The 27,666-nt window shown below is 47.1% G+C and overlaps 1 protein-coding gene across 2 annotated transcripts in view; it reads left to right on the top strand.

Moving 5' to 3' along the window:
- MBTPS1 (membrane bound transcription factor peptidase, site 1) overlaps nt 1–27,666 on the top strand; it is a 125,148-nt gene that overhangs the window by 75,756 nt on the left and 21,726 nt on the right. For both annotated transcript variants that reach the window (XM_063945741.1, XM_063945742.1), the window contains exons 16-20: nt 13,944–14,100; nt 14,912–15,036; nt 23,714–23,791; nt 24,569–24,709; nt 24,968–25,099. In XM_063945741.1, coding sequence (XP_063801811.1) covers nt 13,944–14,100; nt 14,912–15,036; nt 23,714–23,791; nt 24,569–24,709; nt 24,968–25,099 — 633 coding nt within the window. The remainder of the gene's footprint in view (nt 1–13,943; nt 14,101–14,911; nt 15,037–23,713; nt 23,792–24,568; nt 24,710–24,967; nt 25,100–27,666) is intronic.

Raw genomic sequence — 27,666 nt, 5'->3', positions numbered from 1 at the left:
CAGTCAAATTATACTTAAATTGCATATATCAGCAAACCCTATTACAGCAATGCTATTTCGACTCTACTACATGAAATTCAGGGCCATTTCTGGGTATACTTAAACTCCTCTAGTGCCACCCTGTAGGTATATATAAATATACGTACATTGCAAATGGTAACAGTGCGAATGTGTAATCAAATGCTCAAGCCGTCAATTATTTCTACAGAGCATAAGCAGCTGTTTGGTTACAACGGAGACATTTGTGTCAAAGTACTGGTGATACATGTTGCTTTTTCCTGTACACAGTGTATCTGCTAATAAACAGTATCTCAATGTCTGACATGTAAGAAAAAAACATCAGATATTTGATTACACAGGGAAATTGATTTGCCATAGGAGGCATACAAGTAAAACCTGGCAGTGTATTGAACTCTCTAAGGTTCCGTAGTTGCCTACTAGGAGTTTTGATTTGCACGCAGACTATACCTGATGTTTTGAGTTCAAATAAATGAACAGGGCAGCTAATACAGAATTCCCCGTCCTGTAATTGCTGGACAGACAGGGCAGGTAATCCAGATTGCCCCGATTCTATGTTGCAGACAAATATACAGGTAACTAGGTTTTATATAAACAGCAAGTGTATTTACATACAGCGGTCCCACATGTTAACCTTGAAACACCAGGTATAGCTGCACCAAAACAGGGGGAATCGGTTCAACAGACAATCAGAGTTGACATAGCTGGATTGCTATAGTTCAGTCTAAATGCAGGTATACTTGAGGCAGGGCAGTATGTCAGGCTTTCCCTGAAACTGCTGCTGTGGTTTTTATATTTGTTACACTTTTTGTCAATCTATTCCAACTGTACAACAAATGTATGAAGTAGAGCCAAACCTATACATTACCCTAACTCATGTGATGCCGGAGGCACCAGCATATCAACCAGTCTAATAATACGGTAATCACGGCTCCCCCTGGTGCCACGTGCAGACGTGCCGTTTGTTAATGACCAATCAAAGATAAAGATTGAAAGTGTCGTCCTGCTGTGCTGCTTTTTTTTTTGCCTTTTGGTTTTTTAGTCTCTGGTCCTGGAGCTGACCTGGTCCGTTGTTTTGGTTGGCTATGATCTTTTCTAAGGGCAAGAAAAAGCTTTGCAGCCTAGTGTCTGTCGGGAGATCCACAAAAACATAATGTGGCGTAGTGTCACTAATCAGACTTTATGTTGATGATTGGTGATCCACCCATGAGATCCAGACAAGTAACCGGAGGTGACTCTGATGTTTTTCACAGATCGCGGTGTGACAGAAAACATGTTTTATGTTCTTGACGCTTGAAATTAGTTGTGCTTCTCCCCATTGACTGTTCTGAAACACTAGGACTTGAATCTCCCACTTTGAAGACTGTTGTTGAGAGCTCAAGATGGGTTAGTAAGTCTGATCTAGTTTTTCAGTGAGTAATAGATTTAAATAAAAACTTTTGCCCACTAATTCCAGTACCAAGACGGCAGGGACCTAATGGCCTCTGAGTCAAGCTTTTGGTCCTTTCCCCAGAGAGACTGGTGTAAAAGGATTATTGGGTTCAAGGTCCAGATTTTAACCCCCTCTATAAAACCTCTTGCCCACAAATAATCTGTTCCAAAACAGTAGATGGACTCCCAGCACAGACCAAGCTGGATGGGGGATTATTCTATCATGCACTTTGCTTGTCTGTGTTTGGAGGCTGGAAGCTTGGTTCCCCATGACTGTCTTGCCCCCCTGCTACCAGCAAATGGGATGAAGGACTGAACTCTAAACAAATTTTCGGGCCTTTTAAGTCAGAGGTTCTCAAACGCGATCCTCAAGGCACCCCAGCAGTCCAGGTTTTAGGTATATCTGTGGCTCTGCACAAACGGGTAAATCAAATTGACTGAGGTACTAATTAAGTAACTTGTGGCCAAGCATGTATCTACTTAAAACCTGGACTGTTTGAGGACCACGTTTGAGCACCTCTGCTTTTAAGTATTGCTGCATTCACTGGAGGAAAAGCACTCTTTCTGCCTGAGGCTTAACTGATTCATTTAAGTTCCAGCCCAAAGAACACATTTTCCTCTGTGTCCATTTGGCTCACATCCTGAATGCTTATGTGCGCACCTAACAACCATTACTAGGGCAGAAAATAAGAATTTACTTACCGATAATTCTATTTCTCATAGTCCGTAGTGGATGCTGGGACTCCGTCAGGACCATGGGGAATAGCGGGCTCCGCAGGAGACAGGGCACATCTAAAAAAGCTTTTATGTCACATGGTGCGTACTGGCTCCTCCCCCTATGGCCCTCCTCCAAGCCTCAGTTAGGTACTGTGCCCGGACGAGCGTACACAATAAGGAAGGATCTTGAATCCCGGGTAAGACTCATACCAGCCACACCAATCACACCGTACAACTTGTGATCTGAACCCAGTTAACAGTATGATAACACAAACGAAGTAGCCTCTGAACAGATGGCTCACAACAACAGTAATAACCCGATTTTTGTAACAATAACTATGTACAAGCATTGCAGACAATCCGCACTTGGGATGGGCGCCCAGCATCCACTACGGACTATGAGAAATAGAATTATCGGTAAGTAAATTCTTATTTTCTCTAACGTCCTAGTGGATGCTGGGACTCCGTCAGGACCATGGGGATTATACCAAAGCTCCCAAACGGGCGGGAGAGTGCGGATGACTCTGCAGCACCGAATGAGAGAACTCCAGGTCCTCTTTAGCCAGAGTATCAAATTTGTAAAATTTTACAAACGTGTTCTCCCCTGACCACGTAGCTGCTCGGCAAAGTTGTAATGCCGAGACTCCTCGGGCAGCCGCCCAGGATGAGCCCACTTTCCTTGTGGAATGGGCCTTTACAGATTTAGGCTGTGGCAGGCCTGCCACAGAATGTGCAAGTTGGATTGTACTACATATCCAACGTGCAATCGTCTGTTTAGACGCAGGAGCACCCAACTTGTTGGGTGCATACAATGTAAACAACGAGTCAGATTTTCTGACTCCAGCTGTCCTTGAAATATATATTTTTAATGCTCTGACAACGTCCAGTAACTTGGAGTCCTCCAAGTCGCTAGTAGCCGCAGGCACCACAATAGGCTGGTTCAAGTGAAATGCCGAAACCACCTTAGGGAGAAATTGAGGACGTGTCCTCAATTCTGCCCTGTCCGAATGGAATATCAGATATGGGCTTTTGTATGACAAAGCTGCCAACTCCGAAACTCTCCTGGCTGAAGCCAGGGCCAACAGCATGGTTACCTTCCATGTAAGGTATTTTAAATCTACCGATTTTAAAGGCTCAAACCAATGAGATTTGAGAAAATTTAGAACCACGTTCAAATCCCACGGTGCCACTGGAGGCACTATTGGGGGTTGTATATGTAGTACACCTTTGACAAAAGTTTGTACTTCAGGCACTGACGCCAATTCCTTCTGGAAGAAAATTGATAAGGCCGAAATTTGAACTTTAATGGACCCCAATTTGAGGCCCATAGACAATCCTGCTTGCAGGAAATGTAAGAATCGACCCAATTGAAATTCTTCCGTTGGAGCCTTCTTGGCCTCACACCACGCAACATATTTTCTCCAAATGCGGTGATAATGTTGTGCGGTCACTTCTTTCCTGGCTTTAATTAAAGTAGGAATAACTTCCTCAGGAATGCCCTTCTCTTTTAGAATCCGGCGTTCAACCGCCATGCCGTCAAACGCAGCCGCGGTAAGTCTTGGAACATACAAGGTCCCTGCTGAAGCAGATCCCTTCTTAGAGGTAGAGGCCACGGATCCTCCGTGAGCATCTCTTGAAGTTCCGGATACCAAGTTCTTCTTGGCCAGTCCGGAGCTACCAGTATTGTTCTTACTCCTCTTTTCCGTATAATTCTCAGTACCTTTGGTATGAGAGGCAGAGGAGGGAACACATACACTGACTGGTACACCCACGGTGTTACCAGAGCGTCCACAGCTATTGCCTGAGGGTCTCTTGACCTGGCGCAATACCTGTCCAATTTTTTGTTGAGGCGAGACGCCATCATGTCCACCGTTGGTTTTTCCCAACGGTTCACAATCATGTGGAAAACTTCTGGATGAAGTCCCCACTCTCCCGGGTGAAGGTCGTGTCTGCTGAGGAAATCTGCTTCCCAGTTGTCCACTCCCGGGATGAACACTGCTGACAGTGCTACGACATGATTCTCCGCCCAGCGCAGAATCCTTGCAGCTTCTGCCATTGCACTCCTGCTTCTCGTGCCGCCTTGTCGGTTTACGTGGGCGACTGCCGTGATGTTGTCGGACTGGATCAACACCGGCTGACCCTGAAGCAGCGATTTTGCCAGGCTTAGAGCATTGTAGATCGCTCTTAGCTCCAGTATATTTATGTGAAGAGACGTCTCCAGGTTTGACCACACGCCCTGGAAGTTTCTTCCCTTTGTGACTGCTCCCCAACCTCGTAGGCTGGCATCCGTAGTCACCAGGACCCAGTCCTGTATGCCGAATCTGCGGCCCACTAACAGATGGGCAGTCTGCAACCACCACAGGAGAGACAACCAGCAGATGTGTTGTCGGGGTCAATTGAGATTTTGGAAGATTTAGAATCCACCCGTGTTGCTGAAGCACTACTTGTGTTAGCGCTACACCGACTTCCAGCTGTTCTCTGGACTTTGCCCTTATCAGGAGATCGTCCAAGTAAGGGATAATTAATACGCCTTTTCTTCGTAGAAGAACCATCATTTCGGTCATTACCTTGGTAAAGACCCGAGGGGCCGTGGACAACCCAAACGGCAGCGTTTGAAACTGATAATGACAGTCTTGTATCACGAACCTGAGATACCCTTGGTGTGAGGGGTAAATCGGGACATGTAGATAAGCATCTTTTATGTCCAAGGACACCATGAAGTCTCCTTCTTCCAGATTCGCTATCACTGCTCTGAGTGACTCCATCTTGAACTTGAATTTCTTTATGTACAGGTTCAAGGATTTCAGATTTAGAATAGGCCTTACCGAACCGTCCGGTTTCGGTACCACAAATAGTGTGGAATAATACCCCTTTCCCTGTTGTAGGAGGGGTACCTTGACTATCACCTGCTGAGAATACAGCTTGTGAATGGCTTCCAAAACCGACGTCCTTTCTGAGGGAGACGTTGGTAAAGCAGACTTTAGGAACCGGCGAGGGGGAGACCTTTCGAACTCCAGCATGTAACCCTGAGATACTATCTGCAGGACCCACGGGTCCACTTGTGAGTGAACCCATTGATTGCTGAAAATCTTGAGTCGACCCCCCACCGTTCCTGAGTCCGCTTGTAAAGCCCCAGCGTCATGCTGATGGCTTTGTAGAAGCCGGGGCGGGCTTCTGTTCCTGGGCAGGGGCTGCTTGCTGCCCTTTCTTACCCTTTCCTCTGCCTCGCGGCAGATAAGACTGTCCTTTTGGTCGCTTTTTATAGGAGCGAAAGGACTGCGGCTGAAAAGACGGTGTCTTTTTCTGTTGGGAGGGGGTCTGAGGTAAAAAAGTGGATTTGCCGGCAGTTGCCGTGGCCACCAGGTCCGAAAGACCGACCCCAAACAATTCCTCTCCTTTATATGGCAATACTTCCATATGCCTCTTGGAATCCGCATCACCTGACCACTGTCGCGTCCATAAACTTCTTCTGGCAGATATGGACATCGCGCTTACTCTTGATGCTAGAGTACAAACATCCCTCTGAGCATCTCGCATATAAAGGAAAGCATCCTTTAATTGCTCTAGAGTCAATAAAATACTGTCCCTATCCAGGGTCTCAATATTTTCAGTCAGAGAATCCAACCACACTACCCCAGCACTGCACATCCAGGCTGAGGCTATTGCCGGTCGCAGTATAACACCAGTATGTGTGTATATACTCTTCAGTGTAGTTTCCAGCCTCCTATCTGCTGGATCCTTGAGGGCGGCCGTATCAGGAGACGGCAACGCCACTTGCTTTGATAAACGTGTGAGCGCCTTATCCACCCTAGGGGGTGTTTCCCAGCGCGCCCTAACCTCTGGTGGGAAAGGGTATAATGCCAATAACTTCTTGGAAATTAGCAGTTTTCTATCGGGGTTAACCCACGCTTCATCACACACGTCATTCAATTCCTCTGATTCTGGAAAAAATACAGGTAGTTTTTTCACCCCCCACATAATACCCCATTTTGAGGTACCAGCAGTATCAGAGATCTGCAAAGCCTCCTTCATTGCCGTGATCATATAACGTGTGGCCCTATTGGAAAATACGTTTGTTTCTTCACCGTCGACACTAGATTCATCTGTGTCGGTACCCGTGTTGACTGACTGAGGTAAAGGACGTTTTACAGCCCCTGACGGTGTCTGAGACGCCTGAACCGGTACTAACTGGTTTGCCGGGCGTCTTATTTCGTCAACTGACTTTTGTAATGTGCTGACATTATCACGTAATTCCATAACTAAAGCCATCCATTCCGGTGTCGACTCCCTAGGGGGTGACATTACCATCATCGGCAATTGCTCTGCCTCCACACCAACATCGTCCTCATACATGTCGACACACACGTACCGACACACAGCAGCCACACAGGGAATGCTCTAATCGAAGACAGGACCCCCTAGCCCTTTGGGGAGACAGAGGGAGAGTTTGCCAGCACACACCAAAAGCGCTATAAATGTATATAAACAACCCTAGAAGGTGTTGTTTACTATATATGCGCTCTTAATATATAAATATCGCCAATTTATGCCCCCCTTCTCTTTGTTACCCTGTTTCTGTAGTGCAGTGCAGGGGAGAGACCTGGGAGCCTTCCTCACCAGCGGAGCTGAGCAGGAAAATGGCGCTGAGTGCTGAGGAGAATAAGCTCCGCCCCTTTTTCGGCGGGCTTTTCCCCGGTTTTTAAGAAACTGGCCTGGGTTAAAATACATACATATAGCCTTAATGGCTATATGTGATGTATTTATTTTGCCACTAAAGGTAATTATATTGCTGCCCAGGGCGCCCCCAGCAGCGCCCTGCACCCTCCGTGACTGAGTCAGTGAGCCGTGTGACAACAATGGCGCACAGCTGCCGTGCTGTGCGCTACCTTCAAGAAGACTGAGGAGTCTTCTGCCGCCTGCTTTCCGGACCTCCGTTCTGCCGTCTCTTCAGCGTCTGTAAGGGGGATCGGCGGCGCGGTTCCGGGACGAACCCCAGGCTGACCTGTGTTCCGACTCCCTCTGGAGCTAAGTGTCCAGTAGCCTAAGACTCCAATCCATCCTGCACGCAGGTGAGTTGGAAATCTCTCCCCTAAGTCCCTCGATGCAGTGATCCTGTTGCCAGCAGGAATCACTGAGATTGAAACCTAAAAAAAAACTTTTCTAAACAGCTCTTTAGGAGAGCCACCTAGATTGCACCCTCTCGGACGGGCACAAAAACCTAACTGAGGCTTGGAGGAGGGTCATAGGGGGAGGAGCCAGTACGCACCATGTGACATAAAAGCTTTTTTAGATGTGCCCTGTCTCCTGCGGAGCCCGCTATTCCCCATGGTCCTGACGGAGTCCCAGCATCCACTAGGACGTTAGAGAAAGCCTATATTCAAGTATCAACTCAGAACTATGACTGTCAGACTGTAACCCCTCAATAATCTGTTCCTACCATTTCTCTGACGTCCTAAGTGGATGCTGGGGACTCCGTCAGGACCATGGGGAATAGCGGCTCCGCAGGAGACAGGGCACAAAAGTAAAAGCTTTAGGATCAGGTGGTGTGCACTGGCTCCTCCCCCTATGACCCTCCTCCAAGCCTCAGTTAGGTTTTTGTGCCCGGCCGAGAAGGGTGCAATCTAGGTGGCTCTCCTAAAGAGCTGCTTAGAGTAAAAGTTTTGTTAGGTTTTTTATTTTCAGTGAGTCCTGCTGGCAACAGGCTCACTGCAACGAGGGACTTAGGGGAGAAGAAGTGAACTCACCTGCGTGCAGGATGGATTGGCTTCTTAGGCTACTGGACACTAGCTCCAGAGGGACGATCACAGGTACAGCCTGGATGGGTCACCGGAGCCGCGCCGCCGACCCCCTTGCAGATGCTGAAGAGAGAAGAGGTCCAGAAATCGGCGGCTGAAGACTTCTCAGTCTTCATGAGGTAGCGCACAGCACTGCAGCTGTGCGCCATTGCTCTCAGCACACTTCACACCAACGGTCACTGAGGGTGCAGGGCGCTTGGGGGGGCGCCCTGGGCAGCAATGAAAGTACCTATGCTGGCTAAAAATACATCACATATAGCCCCTGGGGCTATATGGATGTATTTAACCCCTGCCAGGTTGTCAGAAAAACGGGAGAAGAAGCCCGCCGAAAAGGGGGCGGGGCCTATTCTCCTCAGCACACAGCGCCATTTTCCTACACAGCTCCGCTGCTAGGAAGGCTCCCAGGCTCTCCCCTGCACTGCACTACAGAAACAGGGTTAAAACAGAGAGGGGGGGCACTTATTTGGCGATATTATTATATATTAAGATGCTATAAGGGAAAACACTTATATAAGGTTGTCCTTGTATAATATAGCGTTTTGGTGTGTGCTGGCAAACTCTCCCTCTGTCTCCCCAAAGGGCTAGTGGGGTCCTGTCCTCTATCAGAGCATTCCCTGTGTGTGTGCTGTGTGTCGGTACGTGTGTGTCGACATGTATGAGGACGATGTTGGTGAGGAGGCAGAGCAATTGCCTGTAATGGTGATGTCACTCTCTAGGGAGTCGACACCGGAATGGATGGCTTATTTAGGGAATTACGTGATAATGTCAACACGCTGCAAGGTCGGTTGACGACATGAGACGGCCGGCAAACCAATTAGTACCTGTCCAGGCGTCTCAAACACCGTCAGGGGCTTTAAAACGCCCATTTACCTCAGTCGGTCGACACAGACACGGACACTGACTCCAGTGTCGACAGTGAAGAAACAAACGTATTTTCCATTTGGGCCACACGTTACATGTTAAGGGCAATGAAGGAGGTGTTACATATTTCTGATACTACAAGTACCACAAAAGAGGGTATTATGTGGGGTGTGAAAAAACTACCTGTAGTTTTTCCTGAATCAGATAAATTAAATGAAGTGTGTGATGATGCGTGGGTTTTCCCCGATAGAAAATTATTGGCGTTATACCCTTTCCCGCCAGAAGTTAGGGCGCGTTGGGAAACACCCCTTAGGGTGGATAAGGCGCTCACACGCTTATCAAAACAAGTGGCGTTACCGTCTCCAGATACGGCCGCCCTCAAGGAGCCAGCTGATAGGAGGCTGGAAAATATCCTAAAAAGTATATACACACATACTGGTGTTATACTGCGACCAGCGATCGCCTCAGCCTGGATGTGCAGTGCTGGGGTGGCTTGGTCGGATTCCCTGACTGAAAATATTGATACCCTTGACAGGGACAGTATTTTATTGACTAGAGAGCATTTAAAGGATGCATTTCTATATATGCGAGATGCACAGAGGGATATTTGCACTCTGGCATCAAGAGTAAGTGCGATGTCCATATCTGCCAGAAGATGTTTATGGACACGACAGTGGTCAGGTGATGCAGATTCCAAACGGCACATGGAAGTATTGCCGTATAAAGGGGAGGAGTTATTTGGGGTCGGTCCATCGGACCTGGTGGCCACGGCAACAGCTGAAAAATCCACCTTTTTTACCCCAAGTCACATCTCAGCAGAAAAAGACACCGTCTTTTCAGCCTCAGTCCTTTCGTCCCCATAAGGGCAAGCAGGCAAAAGGCCAGTCATATCTGCCCAGGGATAGAGGAAAGGGAAGAAGACTGCAGCAGGCAGCCCATTCCCAGGAACAGAAGCCCTCCACCGCTTTTGCCAAGTCCTCAGCATGACGCTGGGGCCGTACAAGCGGACTCAGGTGCGGTGGGGGGTCGTCTCAAGAGTTTCAGCGCGCAGTGGGCTCACTCGCAAGTGGACCCCTGGATCCTACAAGTAGTATCCCAGGGGTACAGATTGGAAATTCGAGACGTCTCCCCCTCGCAGGTTCCTGAAGTCTGCTTTACCAACGTCTCCCTCCGACAGGGAGGCAGTATTGGAAACAATTCACAAGCTGTATTCCCAGCAGGTGATAATCAAAGTACCCCTCCTACAACAAGGAAAGGGGTATTATTCCACACTATATTGTGGTACTGAAGCCAGACGGCTCGGTGAGACCTATTCTAAATCTGAAATATTTGAACATTTACATACAAAGGTTCAAATCAAGATGGAGTCACTCGGAGCAGTGATAGCGAACCAGGAAGAAGGGGACTATATGGTGTCCCTGGACATCAAGGATGCTTACCTCCATGTCCCAATTTGCCCTTCTCACCAAGGGTACCTCAGGTTCGTGGTACAAAACTGTCACTATCAGTTTCAGACGCTGCCGTTTGGATTGTCCACGGCACCCCGGGTCTTTACCAAGGTAATGGCCGAAATGATGATTCTTCTTCAAAGAAAAGGCGTCTTAATTATCCCTTACTTGGACGATCTCCTGATAAGGGCAAGGTCCAGAGAACAGTTGGAGGTCGGAGTAGCACTATCTCAAGTAGTTCTACGACAGCACGGGTGGATTCTAAATATTCCAAAATCGCAGCTGTCTCCGACGACACGTCTGCTGTTCCTAGGGATGATTCTGGACACAGTCCAGAAAAAGGTGTTTCTCCCGGAGGAGAAAGCCAGGGAGTTATCCGAGCTTGTCAGGAACCTCCTAAAACCAGGAAAAGTGTCAGTGCATCATTGCACAAGGGTCCTGGGAAAAATGGTGGCTTCTTACGAAGCGATTCCATTCGGCAGATTTCACGCAAGAACTTTTCAGTGGGATCTGCTGGAAAAATGGTCCGGATCGCATCTTCAGATGCATCAGCGGATAACCCTGTCTCCAAGGACAAGGGTGTCTCTTCTGTGGTGGCTGCAGAGTGCTCATCTACTAAAGGGCCACAGATTCGGCATTCAGGACTGGGTCCTGGTGACCACGGATGCCAGCCTGAAAGGCTGGGGAGCAGTCACACAAGGAAAAAATTTCCAGGGAGTGTGATCAAGTCTGGAGACTTCTCTCCACATAAATATACTGGAGCTAAGAGCAATTTACAATGCTCTAAGCTTAGCAAGACCTCTGCTTCAAGGTCAGCCGGTATTGATCCAGTGGGACAACATCACGGCAGTCGCCCACGTAAACAGACAGGGCGGCACAAGAAGCAGGAGGGCAATGGCAGAAACTGCAAGGATTCTTCGCTGGGCGGAAAATCATGTGATAGCACTGTCAGCAGTGTTCATTCCGGGAGTGGACAACTGGGAAGCAGACTTCCTCAGCACGACCTCCACCCGGGAGAGTGGGGACTTCATCGGGAAGTCTTCCACATGATTGTGAACCGTTGGGAAAGACCAAAGGTGGACATGATGGCGTCCCGCCTGAACAAAAAACTGGACAGGTATTGCGCCAGGTCAAGAGACCCTCAGGCAATAGCTGTGGACGTTCTAGTAACACCGTGGGTGTACCAGTCGGTGTATGTGTTCCCTCCTCTGCTTCTCATACCTAAGGTACTGAGAATTATAAGACGTAGAAGAGTAAGAACTATACTCGTGGCTCCGGATTGGCCAAGAAGGACTTGGTACCCGGAACTTCAAGAGATGCTCACAGAGGACTCATGGCCTCTGCCGCTAAGAAGGGACTTGCTTCAGCAAGTACCATGTCTGTTCCAAGACTTACCGCGGCTGCGTTTGACGGCATGGCGGTTGAACGCCGGATCCTAAGGGAAAAAGGCATTCCGGAAGAGGTCATTCCTACCCTGGTCAAAGCCAGGAAGGAGGTGACCGCACAACATTATCACCACATGTGGCGAAAATATGTTGCGTGGTGTGAGGCCAGGAAGGCCCCATGAAGAAATTTCAACTCGGTCGATTCCTGCATTTCCTGCAAACAGGAGTGTCTATGGGCCTCAAATTGGGGTTCATTAAGGTTCAAATTTCGGCCCTGTCGATTTTCTTCCAGAAAGAATTGGCTTCAGTTCCTGAAGTCCAGAAGTTTGTCAAGGGAGTACTGCATATACAACCCCCTTTTGTGCCTCCAGTGGCACTGTGGGATCTCAACGTAGTTCTGGGATTCCTCAAATCACATTGGTTTAAACCGCTCAAATCTGTGGATTTGAAATATCTCACATGGAAAGTGACCATGATGTTGGCCCTGGCCTCGGCCAGGCGAGTGTCAGAATTGGCGGCTTTGTCTCACAAAAGCCCATATCTGATTGTCCATTCGGACAGGGCAGAGCTGCGGACTCGTCCCCAGTTTCTCCCTAAGGTGGTGTCAGCGTTTCACCTGAACCAGCTTATTGTGGTACCTGCGGCTACTAGGGACTTGGAGGACTCCAAGTTGCTAGATGTTGTCAGGGCCCTGAAAATATAGGTTTCCAGGACGGCTGGAGTCAGGAAAACTGACTTGCTGTTATCCTGTATGCACCCAACAAACTGGGTGCTCTTGCTTCTAAGCAGACGATTGCTAGTTGGATGTGTAGTACAATTCAGCTTGCACATTCTGTGGCAGGCCTGCCACAGCCAAAATATGTAAATGCCCATTCCACAAGGAAGGTGGGCTCATCTTGGGCGGCTGCCCGAGGGGTCTCTGCTTTACAACTTTGCCGAGCTGCTACTTGGTCAGGGGCACACCCTGGCTGAGGAGGACCTGGAGTTCTCTCACTCGGTGCTGCAGAGTCATCCGCACTCTCCCGCCCGTTTGGGAGCTTTGGTATAATCCCCATGGTCCTGACGGAGTCCCCAGCATCCACTTAGGACGTCAGAGAAAATAAGAATTTACTTACCGATAATTCTATTTCTCGTAGTCCGTAGTGGATGCTGGGCGCCCATCCCAAGTGCGGATTGTCTGCAATACTTGTACATAGTTATTGTTACAAAAATCGGGTTATTGTTGTGAGCCATCTTTTCAGAGGCTCCGCTGTTATCATGCTGTTAACTGGGTTCAGATCACAGGTTGTACAGTGTGATTGGTGTGGCTGGTATGAGTCTTACCCGGGATTCAAAATCCTTCCTTATTGTGTACGCTCGTCCGGGCACAGTATCCTAACTGAGGCTTGGAGGAGGGTCATAGGGGGAGGAGCCAGTGCACACCACCTGATCCTAAAGCTTTTACTTTTGTGCCCTGTCTCCTGCGGAGCCGCTATTCCCCATGGTCCTGACGGAGTCCCCAGCATCCACTACGGACTACGAGAAATAGAATTATCGGTAAGTAAATTCTTATTTTTCTGATGGTTACATTGATTTCTGTAGACTACAGAATGGTTTTCAAAGCGGCAGCAGCTTTTTTTTATTTAGATCTTTGAATGGAAACAACCCCAAACAAACTGGAGATTATTTAAAATGTTAAAGGTCCTGACGTGCTTCCAATACCTTCCCAGTACAGATGGTAATTACTCAAGGAGCATAAGAAAGCTTATATGCATGTAGCACCAATGCTAAATATTTCTGCACTTCCTATTCTGTAATGCTAGATGTATACAGGCTACATTTACTCAAGTTCTTGTCTTCAAATTAGTCTACTAACATACATTGCAATGTACCTACAGGTATGTCTTCATCTGGCACATCTGTAGAGATTGACTAAACCGCTTCATGTGGACGCACTGATGCATTTGATATGTAATATTTGGATGCAATTGAGTCTGAATCTGTATACCAAGCACCCACAGAACTGTGCGTGATAAAAACGTTGCAGCCGCTGTATCGTAGCGCACTGTATACAGATTCAGACTCAGTCGCACACTGGTGTGCAAGTGACACATTATTAATCCATGTAGTCTTAGGAAGCGGTTTAGTCGCATCCTAAGACTCACATTCGCATGGAAAAGGCCCGCCGCACACAGGACCTGGCACACTTAGCAGGAATGTTTGGTGGGACTGGAGCAGCAGTGTAGGAGGACACGTCTGCAGTGGAGACTTGGGAATGAAGTGTGTAACCTATCTGCTCTGGATTCCAGGAACTCTACTGATGGTTGATAGTGAGGAAGAGTTTTTCCCAGAAGAAATATCGAAGCTCCGCAGGGATGTAACCCACGGACTCTCATTAATTGTCTTTGGTGACTGGTACAACACATCTGTTATGAGGAAAGTCAAGTTCTACGATGAAAACACCAGGTACTGGGATTATCAGGGACTTTCTGGAGACTATAGATTTGTCTTTTGTTTTGAAACGTTGAATAGCTTTCTATTACTTCCATAATGTTTTTTGCTTTCTTGTTTCATCCAACTTGTCAAAGGAGAGGAACTTTTTTCTTCTAATCCACCTATCAGCAAATTCCCGGGTCTCTGCTCCGTAATTCTGGTCGGGAGCAGAGTCCTGGGTCATTTGCGTTTACACTAACCAAAATCCCAGGATTTTGAAGTCAGTGGAAAAGGGGTGTTACAAGACATCTACAGCCAAGTCCCAGTAAATCATCATGCACATACTGTATGTACTTTTTCCCCTTTAACAGTGTTTTCTTAACTTTTTATTATGTTTTTTTTATTTTAATTTTTATCATGTTTTATATCTATGGCTGATTTTCTTTCTTCAGTCAGCCCGCTATGACTAACGTGGTGGTTATTATACCTTTTGTAGCAACAATAATCACTTGTAACATGTGTTTGCTTCGTCTTAGTCCTATTGGGAGGTTGTCTACACTCTATAGCAGGCATTCCCAACTACGGTCCTCGAGGCACACCAACAGGGCAGGTTTTAGTGATATCCAGGCTGCAGCACAGATGGTTAAATCAAAATAACTGAGCTACTAATTAAGTCACCTGTGCTGAAGCCTGGATATCACTAAAACCTGCACTGTTAGTGTGCCTTGAGGACCGTGGTTGGGAATGCCTGCCCTATAGCATTGCAGTCCCCAGATAGTTAATGTTTCATATATCTTTTGGGTGTGCTGTGCCTCTAATATGGAGTATTGGTGGTTGTTTGCAGGCAATGGTGGATGCCAGACACAGGGGGTGCTAATATACCAGCCTTGAATGACCTTTTGTCGGTGTGGAATATGGCTTTCAGTGACGGTATATATGAAGGAGATTTTACCATGGCTAGCCACGACAGTAAGTATCCATAAACATGCTTTGTCTGATAAATTGGGTTCTGTTGTGACTGGCATGGGGTGCGGCCTGGCAGGACATGTGAATAGACTCTGAGAAGAGCTCCAGCTAACCTTCATCCTGTGCGTCACCCTTCTGATTTGTATTAATGTTGGCCGTAGTGGTTTCCCTTTAATTCCTTTGCATCAGTCAAAGACTCTGGAAACGTACAGCAGCAATGGAAACGCAGATTAGGTGGATGTCTGGCCTAAGACGCGTGTCTAACAGGCTGTGAACCTCGTTAGCTAGGTTACATATAGTGGCTCCCTGATGGGAGGCGCAAGTTCCACAGTTACTGTCTCACATAAGCAAGCAATGCAGCACCTTAATGGCCAGGACAATGCAGGACAGAAATGGAGGCCGCCTTGAAAACATGGCCAAGAACTACAAGGCACCAATCACCTTTATACTCACTCTGCAGAATAGTGACTCTGTAATAAGAATAGCTTGAGCTACATCATTGTACTACATCAGGCTTTCCCAACCACGGTCCTCGAGGCACACCAACAGTGCAGGTTTTAGTGATATCCAGGCTGCAGCACAGGTGACTTCATTAGTAGCTCACTTATTTTGATTTAACAATATGTGCTGCAGCCTGGATATCACTAAAACCTGCACTGTTGGTGTGCCTTGAGGACCGCGGTTGGGAATGCCTGTACTACATCAACACTAAAAAGCAGACAGAAATGGTCGATCAGACAAATTGGTTACATCCATTTGATTTAAACAGTTTGAACATTTTTGTCAGATTTTTCGGAGCAAGTGGTCAATTGTCATTTACTCCCATCCATTACCAGGTTTTCCTTCCATCCAGCCAGATTTGACAATCAATCTTTAGGTGTATGGCCAGCTTTATTCATGAGTGTCCTGGTTTAAAGGGATCGTATGGTAAAGCTTCATATATAGAACATCTGCACATCCCCATGATACTCTTGAACAAGATTCTTCACAAGCTGTGTAACATGGCATTCTATGACACAACCCAGTCCTACTGCTGTTATAGCCCTTATTATTTATTATTATTATTATTATTATTATTATTATCCTTTATTTATATGGCGCCACAAGGGTTCCACGGCGCCCAATTACAGAGTACATATGCACATAATCAAAACAGGAAAACAGTGACTTACAGTTGAAGACAATATAGGACAAGTACAGGGTAACTAAGCATAACTACACCAGTAAACGACATAGAGATAAGTTCCAAGGTGGCCAAAAAACTGCGGATTTGGGCAGTTGAAGATTATTAAAGTAAGAAAAGGATAAGCACATGAGGAAAGAGGGCCCTTCTCGTGAGAGCTTACATTCTAAGGTACCCTCATTACCTATACTGGATGCCTAGGGTTACTAGTACCCTGCATCTGCCTCCTGTTCCTAGTACACTTGTTTCCACGTGTCCCTGTCACGCAGTGTCATGGCACAGGCTACATAATGTCTCTGCCATAGGTCTCCCAGGGTAAGTGCTCGGTTTCTGCCCAGTCCTCAGTGCTGTTCCTGTGTTTAGGCATTAAACATTGCATCCACCAGCACCAGGGTTTGAAGTTAATTACACGTTGGCTGCGGGCGTTTTCGGAGACTGAAGCCTACAAGAATGATTGATTGGGCCCTATGTTTCCCACTTAAGTTTGGGAAGCTTTGAAAGGTCCAGGCATACGCCCAGCTGTCTTCTGTGATGAGGTGAATTGGGAAATGGGGGTGATGGCAGCAGATGTCGGCAGTCACACCCTGCCAGTAAGGCATGCTGGACTCGGAGGTAAATGCTACTACATGCACAGGATTAGCTGAAGTTACTCTTTAGATGGATGGCTGTCCTCTCCATCTTAACCGTACACCTCAAGCTACATATTTCCCATGACCGTAACATAGCCCAATGATTTAAAAATGGAGGTTCTTATTCCTCAGTATGCCAGGAAGGGACAAATCATTGCTCCAGACCGATATAAAAATCCTAGCCAATAATATAGGCCCTGTACCTAAACAGTGAGGTCCTTATCCTCTCCACACAGTACTAGTAAAGCTACAAGTAAGAATCTGCTGGATGTGTAATAAAACCTGTCATTCCCGCATAGTTGGGAGCTGCAGCAGGCGCTTGGTCCCTCGAGAGGCAACAGTCTCTTCCCATCATGGGGAATATTGCATTATGTACTGGCACTATGGGGGTATTCAATTACCAGCGAATAGACATCGGGAGTGAAAACTCCCAATGTTTCTTTTTTGTTTTGTTTTTTTGTTTGTTTTTTGTTTGGCATATTCAATTAGAACACCCGAAAAAAAAGTGTTTTTTCACCCGAAAACAGACAAGTTCAGTGAAACCTGTGTCTTTTCGGTAGAAACGGCCCCATTTTCTTTATCATCCACTAGGGGTCACTGGAGTACTCTTGGGATATGGACGGGCTTCCGTAGGAACAGCACTGAATATTTAAATTTAGAAACACTCCACCCCTCCATATCCCCGAGCACTTCTCAGTGTTTTTTCTGTGCTGCACGTGGCAACAGCTTGGTAACTGAAGTCACGGTTACTTGAAGAAATTTGTATTTTTTATTTTTCATTTTTTATTTTTTCTACTATTTGACATCCCTTTCCCCCTTCCAAAAGGCAGGGTCAGGGATAGTGCAGCTGCTGATAGCAGCACGGGCGTGTCGGGCCTCTCTGAAAGAGCTCCCTCACAGCCACACACGCACACAGCCTCCTGCACAGGCTGGCCGGCGCTTGTTTAAGAAGCCCCGTCGGAGCCTCCGCACAACTGCAGGATTCAGGTATGTGAAAGACGGGGCGGTCAGCTCCCGCTGCCGCCTTGAGGTGTGGGGACATTGTTAGTGCTTAGCGCTCCAGGTGTCTGTCCACGCCGCTGCTCTCCCCACTCAGCGCCCTCCCAACGGCCACAGCAGACCTCCGTGCAGGCGCTGATCTCCTCTCAGAGGCCGCCGGCCGCCGCAGCTCTCTCGCTCACGGGGCTTGCCGCCGCTATTACTCCGGGTCCCATGACACGCGGCTCACTCGGGCTCACAGCGCTCTACGATAACCGCGGGGGCCCCACACGCTGCGCTGCCGCTGCTCTGAGTCGAAAAGAGCAGGCAGCCATTACAGGGGGGACAAACAATAATAAATACAGGGGCATATGAAATACTGCAGCAGCAGATAAGAGGCTGCAGGGATTGTTGCATTATAATCAGTGAATGTAACCAGCACTAAGATTATATGTATAAGATAGCATGGCAGCCATGTTTAACCATGCTTCCTGTGTCTTCCTGCTGTGATTCCAGAACGTTCCTGTCCTACATCTCTACTCCACCGGAGGCGCAGGGGTGTTAGAGGGAATTTGGGATCACATTTCATAGTACTGGCCACGTGTACTGCACTTGGCCAGATATATATACAGAGACACCTTATTGCTATTTTACTGAGTCGTGCAGGTGTCTGTTTTTTGTGTATTGTATTGTCTATCGCCATAATGAGTAAGGCACCAGCAAAAACTAAAAAACATAATTGCAAAGTATGTGGCAGTGTGTTACCTGATGGATCTACCACATGTACAGTATGTTTTGTGGATTCCGTTCAGAATACCATTTCTGCGCCAGTTTTACAACCAATGTCCTCACCGGACCCTCCGTGGGGTATGTTAGTAAATGTACTGGATAGATTACAGACAGAAATGACCGCTGCTCGTCTGGAGCGAGAAACGATAAGATCTGAGTCTAGGGTGAGACCGCCAGAACTACCGGAGGCATCTCAGCCTTGCGTAAGGTCCAAATCCATTTTGGGCAAACGGGATAATTTTCATATGTCTTATGATTTTCCAGTGTCTGCTATGTTGCATTCTGACGATTCCATGCCAGACCTCACGGAGCACGATGAGGGTGAGGAGGGCGAAGTGGAGTCAGATGGCGAGGATGTTAACAGTTCCGGCATTGATGATCTCATCAGAGCGGTACGTCAGTCTCTAAGGTTTCCTGAAGCTGAGCAGCCTCTCACCAATGATCAGGTCGTATTTACTAAACGACGGAAGACGCCAGTAAGTTTTCCTGTGTCGGATTCTCTAAATCAGATGTTAGTAGAAACACGACAGAATCCAGATAAACGGTTTTCTATACCTCGCAGATTTAAGTCTAGTTATCCGTTTCCAGACTCGGTAACGTGTACATGGGAGAATCCACCAATAGTTGATTCTTCAGTGTCAAAGCTTACCAAGAAATTAACCATACCAGTGCCAGCAGCTACTACGCTTAAAGATCCTTCAGATCGCAAGATAGAAACTATGCTAAAATCCATGTATGTAGCAGCAGGTGTGATGCTAAGACCTGGATTGGTTGGCATTTGGGTAACTAAGGCGCTCATAATATGGCTTACAGAACTCAAATCTTCTCTACATGATGAAAACCTAATAATTCTTGTAAATCAAATGATTGAGGCTGTAGAGTATCTCTGTACAGCGTCTACTGACGTCTGTCAGCTCACTTCTCGTATTTCATCGTCGCTAGTTACGGCACGAAGAGCACTCTACCTGCGTACTTATCAGGCGGAGGCAGAGGTCAAACGAAGTATAGAGGCGTTGCCTTACGATGGCAAGAAGTTGTTTGGTCCAGAATTGGACGCATGGATTGCGGAGGCTACGGGAGGTAAGTCTGTTTTCTTACCATTGCCTCCACCGGCTCCAAGAAGAAGGTACGCTGGACCTTCGTTCAAATCCTTTAGACCTCAGCCCTTTCGAGGACGTGGCAGAGGAACAGCCACGTCTGCTAGACGTGGTCGAGGACGTGGTTTCCATCAAACCAACACAACTCGCCAAGACGCTAAGGTTACCGACAAGCCAGTGGCATGACGGGTTACCAGCCCATCTCGGTTCTCCAATTGTGGGAGCACGCCTTCAGACGTTCCATGTGGCGTGGTTCCACACATCCGCGGAGGGCTGGATCCGCAATTTAGTGTTAAAAGGTTACAAAATAGAGTTCGACTGTCTTCCGCCTCTGCGGTTTTTCAAGACAGGATTGCCTCTGTCGGACGACAAGAGGACGGTTTTGCAAATTGCCATTCAGTCCTTACTGGATTCAGCAGTTTTGATTCCGGTCCCTGTACACCAACAGGGTCAGGGTTATTATTCAAGTCTGTTTGTGGTCCCGAAGCCGGATGGCTCAGTCAGACCAATATTGAACTTAAAGGGGCTCAATCAGTACGTAACTTACTACAGATTCAAAATGGAGTCTCTACGTTCGGTGATTGCGGGGTTAGAGACCAAGGAATTTATGATTGCGCTAGACCTCAAGGATGCGTACTTACACATTCCAATTTGGCAGCCTCATCAGAAATTCTTGCGGTTTGCAATACGCCAGAACCATTACCAGTTTCAGGCTCTACCGTTTGGCCTGTCATCAGCGCCTCGGGTATTCACCAAAGTGATGTCTGTGATGATAGCTCACCTCAGATCCCTGGGAGTGACAATAGTTCCGTATTTAGACGATCTGCTCATCAAAGCTCCGTCTCAACAGATACTTACCCAACATGCGCTGCTAACATACAATGTACTGGTTCTCCACGGTTGGATTGTAAATTTCAAGAAATCACATCTAATTCCGTCTCAACGCCTTCAGTTCCTAGGTATGATTCTCGATACGGTCAATCAAAGAATTTACCTACCACAACAGAAAGTACAAATGCTACGCCATCTAGTACAATTAGTGCTCAAGCCACGCACAGTGTCGGTACACTTGTGCATTCGCCTTTTAGGCACAATGGTGGCAGCTTTCGAGGCGCTTCAGTTCGGAAGATTTCACTCTCGTCCATTTCAGCTGAACGTGCTTGCCCAGTGGTCGGGCTCGCATCTGCAGATTCACCACAGGGTGAGGTTGTCGCCAATAGCAAGAGTATCTCTGCTCTGGTGGCTCAAGGAACACAATTTAACCGCAGGAAGACGGTTCGGAGTTTGGAATTGGATAATTCTAACTACGGACGCCAGTCTCAGAGGTTGGGGAGTGGTAATTCAAAATTGTCAGCTCCAGGGTCTCTGGGCGGATCACGAGAAATTGCTGTCTATAAATGTTCTAGAACTCCGCGCAATTTACAATGCGCTACGACAAGCAGTGCACAGGATTCGCTCTCAGCCTGTCCAAGTGCAGTCGGACAATGCGACGGCGGTCGCATACATCAACAAACAAGGAGGAACGAGAAGCCGCATGGCAATGCGGGAAGTAGCTCGAATCCTCAATTGGGCGGAATGCCACCAGGTGATATTGTCGGCCGTGTTCATTCCGGGAGTGGACAACTGGGAAGCCGATTATCTCAGTCGTCGGGATTTTCATCCAGGCGAATGGTCATTAAATCCAGAAGTGTTTCACATGTTGGTTCAGCGATGGGGTTATCCTCAGGTGGACCTGATGGCATCTCGACACAATCACCAAACGTTCCAGTATGTGTCCAGAACAAGAGATCCAAAGGCAGTGGCGGTGGATGCTCTCACTGTCGCGTGGCCGTACAGTCTTGTGTATCTGTTTCCACCGTTTCCGCTGCTCCCTCTGGTGCTAAAACGGATCAAAAGAGAGTCGGTCACAGTCATACTAGTGGCGCCTCATTGGCCTCGGAGAGCTTGGTTCTCGGATCTCCGAGGATTACTCGCAGACGATCCTTGGCCGCTCCCGATACGTCCAGACCTGTTACAACAGGGTCCGTTTCTTTACCCCGATTTAGCGCGGCTGCGTTTGACGGGGTGGCTGTTGAGACCGCCCTCTTAAGAAGAGAGGGCATTCCAGATTCAGTTATACCAACCATGTTACGAGCTAGGAAGCCGGTTACGGCAGCTCATTATTACAGAATATGGCGTGCCTATATAGGTTGGTGTGAAGCTCGGAAATTTCCGACATCAGCTTTCAAGGTAGGCCGCCTGTTGTTGTTTCTACAAACAGGGTTAGATGGAGGATTGCGTTTATCTACACTAAAGGTGCAGGTATCTGCTTTGTCAATTTACTTTCAAAGACGATTGGCTCTATTGCCGTCTATACGCACTTTTCTCCAAGGTGTACTCAGGGTACAGCCTCCATTCATTCCACCTACAGCGCCATGGGACTTGAATCTGGTTTTGGAGTTCTTACAGTCTTCATATTTTGAACCCTTACAACAAGTGGATATAAAGTTTCTCACTTGGAAAACAATTTTTCTTCTAGCTTTAGCTTCGGCAAGGCGTGTTTCGGATTTGGGTGCCTTGTCATGCAAGCCACCGTATTTGGTGTTTCATGATGACAGAGCGGAACTTCGGACGAATCCCGCCTTCTTACCAAAGGTAGTGTCATCTTTTCACATCAATCAACCAATAGTAGTTCCTGTGTTGACAGCACATTCTGGAACTCTGGATGTGGTACGCGCATTACGCGTTTATGTATCCCGAACGTCTTCAGTTCGTAAGACGGATACGTTATTTGTTCTCTATGATGCTGCCAAGATAGGTTGGCCAGCATCTAAACAAACTTTATCCAGATGGATAAAACTGACCATACGTCAGGCTTACCTTCATGCTAGGTTACAACCGCCTACGTCAGTAACCGCTCATTCAACACGTTCTGTGGGAACTTCATGGGCAGCTGGTCGTGGGGCTTCTGCGACGCAGCTTTGCCGGGCGGCTACATGGTCTTCAGTGCACACGTTTGTGCGCTTTTACAAGTTTGATACTTTTGCGGCATCAGCATCTAGCTTTGGCCGCCTAGTGTTACAAGTGCCAAACAGCTCTCCCGCCCACGGGGGAAGCTTTGGTACGTCCCAAGAGTACTCCAGTGACCCCTAGTGGATGATAAAGAAAATAGGATTTTGGTACTTACCAGGTAAATCCTTTTCTTTGAATCCATAGGGGGCACTGGACGCCCACCCAGAGCAGTTTTACCTACTTGTGGTTAGTTCTGAGGATCTTATGGTAACACACTTTCACCGACTGGTTCAAATTACAAGTGCTGGTTAGGGTGTCAACTGTTTAGTTGTCAGTAACGTTATGTGTTAACTTCGTTATTGTCAGTTATGTTATATGTAATACTCCATTGTCAACATCTCTATAGTTCCTGTTCGGCTCAGTAAAAAACACTGAGAAGTGCTCGGGGATATGGAGGGGTGGAGTGTTTCTAAATTTAAATATTCAGTGCTGTTCCTACGGAAGCCCGTCCATATCCCAAGAGTACTCCAGTGCCCCCTATGGATTCAAAGAAAAGGATTTACCTGGTAAGTACCAAAATCCTATTTTTCGGACGAAAATGGTGCTGTACTCGGGGATTGTGCTTCGCCTGCCGGAGGCAGGTGAAACAAATCCATGATAAGTCTCTGCACACTCCGGCTTATTGGGGCTAATTGAATAGCCCCCGGCGATATTTTTACCCACGGACAGTGATCGGGGGTAATGTGAATATCTTCCCCTATGTCTCTAAGTTTGCAGAAATCATTGCAGTGTTGTGGACTTAACTGGTTAAATACTTTCACGCCACTGGCTGACTCCTTTGAATCTCCTTCCCCTGCTGCCAGCCACAGGCTAATCTGACCTTCTGTTGAGTAGCATGTTTATTCATGGGCATCATTCTTTGTTTCGTTTGCAGTGTCACAAGATTGCTTTGTTGCTATGTATTTCCTTACTAGGAATAAAATAAATAAGTAATATAATACATTTTCTTTCAGTGTATTATGCATCTGGGTGCAGTATTGCTAAATTTCCAGAAGATGGTGCTGTTCTGTCACAAACGTTAAAGGACCAAGGTATGATAATCTTTCTCTGTATTTCTCGCCTCTGAGTTCATGCTCCAGCTTACTTACCTTCAACTGGACTTTATTGGAATAAAATATATACTTTGACTGACTGCATTCTTGAGTCCTTCATGGTTTCCAATTTTACATAGCAATTTTGTTGTTCATCTTGGAATATTTTTGTACTACATTCATATCTGCATACCGGTGCTGTAGCTGCACTCCTTTGAAGCTCAACATCTGTTCTGTTCTTAAGTGTGTTGTGGTAATTGTAGGGTGGCATTCGATATACCGGCGCCGCGATACCGACAACTATTCTCCCTCTTGGGGTGTCCACGACACCCCTGGAGGGAGAATAAAAACCGTAGAGCGCCACTGTGCCCGCAGCCTGGCGAGACCGCAAAGGGCTCTTTTGCGCTCACCCCGGCGCCGGGATCCCAACAGCTAGCCAATCATAGTACACCTGTAATTGTGAAGTTTGGTCAGCAGAGGAAAGGGAGTGTGTACGCTGTGTGACAGGTCATTGTCATGTATCATTGACTTAATAGCGCTGTCATGTAATGGTCTACCTGCACTGCCTAGAGGAATATCTCTTGTGCAATTGCTGAAAAAGAAATGAATGAAACTTTGTGGATATGTCTGCAGTGATTTTTACAGATCTAATCACTGTGGAATAATCACCAGTGTGACACTGCCCTCATCACTACGCCTGTCCTGTTATTCTTTTTCATCAGCTCTTCCCACCTAAACCCGTTAATGTCGCCTGTGCATTTATCTCTCGTCTATCAGGACTTGAAGTTTTAAAGCAAGAAACCTCCATGGTTGACAATGTTCCGGTGCTAGGACTGTACCAAACGCAGACTGACGGAGGGGGGCGAATCGTTCTCTACGGCGACTCTAACTGCTTGGATGACAGCCATCGCCAGAAAGGTATATTTACTTAATCTGCAGTCTGTGGAGCCAAACACTGATGATTTATGATTTTGTAATCTACAGCGCACAAACACATGTGCTACGGTATTGTACCGTCCTGTGTGACGCAGGTGAATTGGGAGCGGGGACCGCTGCTAGCGGCACAATTTACCAAGATTGTGATCCTGGCTGTCTAGAAGAATTGAGGCTTTCTCTGTGCAGTGCTCGTGCCTGGTCATTGTATGTAACACGCCACGCCCTCTGCCTCATTTGCAGATTGCTTCTGGCTGCTGGATTCCATATTACAGTACACGTCCTATGGGGTTCTGCCAGCGAGCCTCAGCCACTCTGAGAACAGACACAAGCCTCCGACAGGTGAGGGATCCCCGCAGCCAGAGAGGATGGAAGGTGAGTGCTCCACATCGGGCCATACTTTGGTATAAATCATTTTGGGATGTTGGTGAAGTAATGACCATACGCCGCTGAGCCTCTCGTTGAGTGCTGGGGCAGAAATACGGAGAAGGTGAACCATACTTGCTTTATGTAACAGCTTCTCCCTTGTTCCTGGATCAGTTGCTACAGTGGCTATAATAATTAATCGCCGTTCTTCTTCTTTTTTTTTCCATCGCTTATTGCATCCGCGGCTCGACACAAAACTGTTCTAATAATGAAAAAAAAGCCTGCAATCACTTTGTCGATGTGTACCCCCCGCGCCTCACACCCACTTTGTTTTGATACTAGTTAGACGCGGCTGTAGAGTCTGTCTGTGCCTCTCTCTGCTTTGCACATATGTACACTGCAATTTCTGCCAATTCTTCTTCGCATTGTTGTTTGCTGTCCATCTGGTTGGATAAGTACCATTGATAAACAGCAATTTTCCCATTATTTCACAGATTGTTTATGAGATTGAGCGCTGTGCTTTGACCGGACATCTTTTTGTATTTAGTTTACTCCAATATGGCTTTTGCTGCATGCTTTGTGCTTTGGTTTATAAATATTCTAGATCTCTTGTATACTGTAATTCGTTTTCCTGAATTATTTGTTTCTCTCTCCATCTATATTTGAGCTCCTTTCAATGCTTCACCGATCAGTGTTTGAAATGTCTTTTGGCTCCCTATAATGGGTACTCTAAATACCTTTTTCTGACTAGGCTTTGAACTTCATGATGAAGCTGAAAATTCACCAACGAACTGTTGTTCACAAACCTCTGTGTTGATATGTAAAGAGTTAAAGGGAGCATGTATAAAGCCTTCTAAAGGGTGGAGAAGTTACTCATATCAACCCATTAGCTTCTAGCTAGCATGTATCAAGTACATTCTATAAAATTAGGTATTGCCTAGGGCAACTTCTCCACTCTTTAGAAGACTTCTTACATGTTCCCCTAACTTGGTTACCTTGTTTGCATCTGATATTACATGAGCATTTTTCGATCCGTGGTAAAGTGAAAAAATTAAGTTCTGAACAAATCTGTTTTTATTCCGTCCCATAAGAAAATGAAGAGTGGTAGGTTGTGAATCCTTATTTATGGACACTAAGGGGGTCATTCCGAGTTGTTCGCTAGCTGCTTTCGTTCGCTGCGCAGCGATCAGGCAAAAATCGGCACTTATGCGCATGCGGCGCAATGCGCACATGCGTTGTACTATTACAACGAACGATGTAGTTTCACACAAGGTCTAGCGAAGCTTTTCAGTCACACTGCTGACCGCAGAGTGATTGACATGAAGTGGGCGTTTCTGGGTGTCAACTGACCGAATGCAAGGGAGTGTTCATAAAAACGCAGGCTTGCCAGGAAAAACGCAGGCGTGGCTGGGCGAACGCAGGGCGTGTTTGTGACATCAAAACAGGAACTGAATGGTCTGAAGTGATCGCAAGCGCTGAGTAGGTCTGAAGCTACTCTGAAACTGCACAAAATTAATTTGTACCCGCTCTGTGATCCTTTCGTTCGCACTTCTGCTAAGCTAAAATACACTCCCAGTGGGCGGCGGCATAGCATTTGCACGGCTGCTAAAAACTGCTAGTGAGCGAACAACTCGGAATGACCCCCTAAGTACGGTAGCTGCCCTTTTTGCTGCTGCAGATGTCTTGGCCTGAAACACACACACACACACGTCTGAGAACAAAACCTGTTCATTGTCAACATATTCTGTAGTGCTGCCTGCTTTGTGCGACGTTTAAGTCCTCCACTTGTAGACTAAAGAATGATGCCTTTTATTCTTTTAACTTGTATGTATAGATTATTTTCATAGTTTCCAAATAAGGGAGGAATTCAATTGTTTTTCTATCTGGCTGCCACTATATGGCGCTCAATGTAGCAATTTAATTGTTGCTCGGTACTGGCCCACATGCAGCGAGGGTTTGAGGAGTGGGGGGCGCATTTCAGCTTGTAGCCTCCTGAGGTGCTAGCTGAAATGTGCCATAACTCTCTGGTTTAAGCGCCCTATCCAGGACTTTGGACGGGTTTAGACGCTTTTTCATGGCCAAACCCGGTAGTAATGGGTACACACATGCCTACAAAACAATTAAATTCCCTCCTGTCTTCAGTTTTTATGTTTGGGGGTCTATTTTTAGGGGTATATTAAATTGACGTCGAAAACTGCCGTCTGTCGAAAAGACAGCAGTTTTCGACTTTTTTTAGGTCGGAAGGGGTTCCAACCGATTCAGTATTTTCGACAAGTTGAGGTATTCGACTTGTCGAAAAGCATGTGGATCGGCGGAATGGCTGCCGATCCACGTGCTTGTGTCGAAAACTGTTTTAGCCCCCTTTTCGACCTTCTCAGTCCGACATAAAAAAATGTCGGACTGAGATGTGGGACCCAGAAGAGGAGATGGGGGGGGGGGGTCGCAGGGAGACGGGGGAGAGCCGCGGGCAGACAGGGGAGATCAGCGATACAGCACAGTGCTGCAGCAGGATGTCTCACAGCCGCGCCACTCACGGCAGCTTCCACCCGGCTCCATCAAGTGAGGTCACGCTTGCT

This window comes from Pseudophryne corroboree, chromosome 11 (genome assembly GCF_028390025.1).
Source record: "Pseudophryne corroboree isolate aPseCor3 chromosome 11, aPseCor3.hap2, whole genome shotgun sequence".
Taxonomy (NCBI): domain Eukaryota; kingdom Metazoa; phylum Chordata; class Amphibia; order Anura; family Myobatrachidae; genus Pseudophryne; species Pseudophryne corroboree.
This window is presented reverse-complemented; position numbering and strand designations above follow the sequence as displayed.